Here is a 1,904-nt window from a genome sequence, read left to right as displayed (position 1 = left end):
ATGGCACACTTGTAGAGTGTTTACCTATTTCATACATCATTTAATACATTAATTATATATAACACAATAAATAATATTGTGCAAACATGTTAAATAAAAATGGTAAGTTATGGTAATAATATTCTTTTACACTTTCAAGAATGTTGTCTTTTCTCACAGAGTCACGTTATTTTGAGAATCTAAATTTGTGCACATGTGTAGTTTAATATGAACCAAGAGACACCCAATTTAAACCCTGAAGTTATTATATATGCTTTTTATTGATGGTTTCTTTTGAATTCTTATGACTTTTATATCTTAGCATAAAATGGCTCCTGCCTATGACATACGTAACACTTATAGATTCACATATTAGCCAGCTCCAAATTGCATAGCTAAGTGAGAACGTACTGTCTCTAATGATTTTATCCAAAAATATTTTATTTTACTGAATATTTATTCTAAATTGTTATTCAAGGGTTGTCTTGTTCTTCAGTGTGAATGACAACTCTGCGTTAGCAACTTTTGATTGATATTATTAGTGTTCTAAAATCCCAATTTGGCACAATTGTATCGACCATGTATTTTGTGCAAGGCCTTGAGCTAGGGTGGTGGTTGATTAGAGAGACATAGTTTCTGTCTTTAAGAAGCTTTCACAGGATGGAGAGACAACATCGACAAACTGGGTCGGCTGTGGGACATCATCTGGGAATTATAAGCCAGTGATAAGTAAATGCAGTGGAGAGAGTTACTTATTCTGGCTTTGGGGTTGAGTGAAACCCTCACAGTGAAGCTGGCGGTTGGGCAGCTCCTTATAGGACTTTGAGGTGGATGAACTGAGAAGAGAGAAAGGCCTTATGTGAGAAGTTGAGAAAACACAGATTTTCTTAGACTTATTAGACTGGGGTTGGATGTACAGGACCTACGATGTTTGGAAAATACTCACTTGGAACATCAAAAGAGTCTGAGATTAGTAAATCTAACTTTAGAGTGAGCATTTTTGCAAAATAGTTTAAATGTTGGCTGAATATAATTTTTTTGCCCTGGTTCTTCATTCCTTTCTTCTAAACTCTAAAACAGAAAAACCTGAAGCTGGGGCCGGGCATGGTGGCTCACACCTGTAATCCTAGCACTCTGGGAGGCCGAGGTGGGAGGATCGCTCGAGGTTAGGAGTTCGAGACCAGCCTGAGCAAGAGCAAGACCCTCATCTCTACTAAAAATAGAAAGAAATTAGCTGCACAATTAAAAATATATAGAAAAAATTAGCTGGGCATGGCGCATGCCTGTAGTCCCAGCTACTTGGGAGGCTTAGGTAGAAGGATGGCTTGAGCCCAGGAGTTTGAGGTTTCTGTGAGCTAGGCTGATACCACGGCATTCTAGCCTGGGCAACAGAGCAAGACAGTCTAAAAAAAAAACCTGAAGGTGATTAGGATGATAAAAAGATTTATTAAAATGCTTTCAAAAACACATATAATTTTCAGGTTAATCCCTCCCTGCTTGGTTAATGTCATCTCTTTTTAAAAGATACAAGGAAAGATAACAGTTTCTGTTATTGGAAGCTATAGCGATGGTGATTTTGGTTTCACTTTTTCAATCTTTTTACTTTATTATAAAGCAAATTCTAAAATGTGCACTGACTTCCTACTTTCACATTCTGCAATCTTGTTATAAATGTTTCTCTCTGAATTAATTCTGGTATAATTGTTCGCTGCATAATGGCTGAATTTTCATAATATATGAGCTGCAATATTAAAGCACAGAAATGATACTAGTTTAAAAAGGAAACCAGTTTTAATTCTAAAAATTTCCTTATGGCTTTATATATCACTTAGGGCAGTGTTTCTTAAAGTTTTTGGTCTCAGAACCCATTTACTCTCTCAAAAATTACTAAAAGCCTGGCCGGGCGCGGTGGCTCATGCCTGTAA

At 36.5% G+C, this 1,904-nt stretch overlaps 1 protein-coding gene across 1 annotated transcript in view; it reads left to right on the top strand.

Moving 5' to 3' along the window:
- Positions 1-86: 86 nt before the first annotated feature.
- The window catches only part of CGA (glycoprotein hormones, alpha polypeptide), a 6,577-nt gene continuing 4,759 nt past the window's right edge, over positions 87-1,904 (top strand). Inside the window, exon 1 of the mRNA XM_012638181.1 lies at positions 87-102. Within this exon, the coding sequence (XP_012493635.1) occupies positions 87-102 (16 nt within the window). The remainder of the gene's footprint in view (positions 103-1,904) is intronic.

Source organism: Propithecus coquereli, unplaced genomic scaffold (genome assembly GCF_000956105.1).
Source record: "Propithecus coquereli isolate 6110/MARCELLA unplaced genomic scaffold, Pcoq_1.0 Scaffold127, whole genome shotgun sequence".
NCBI lineage: Eukaryota > Metazoa > Chordata > Mammalia > Primates > Indriidae > Propithecus > Propithecus coquereli.
Note: the sequence above shows the minus strand (reverse complement) of the source record. Positions and strands in the feature narration are given on the sequence as shown.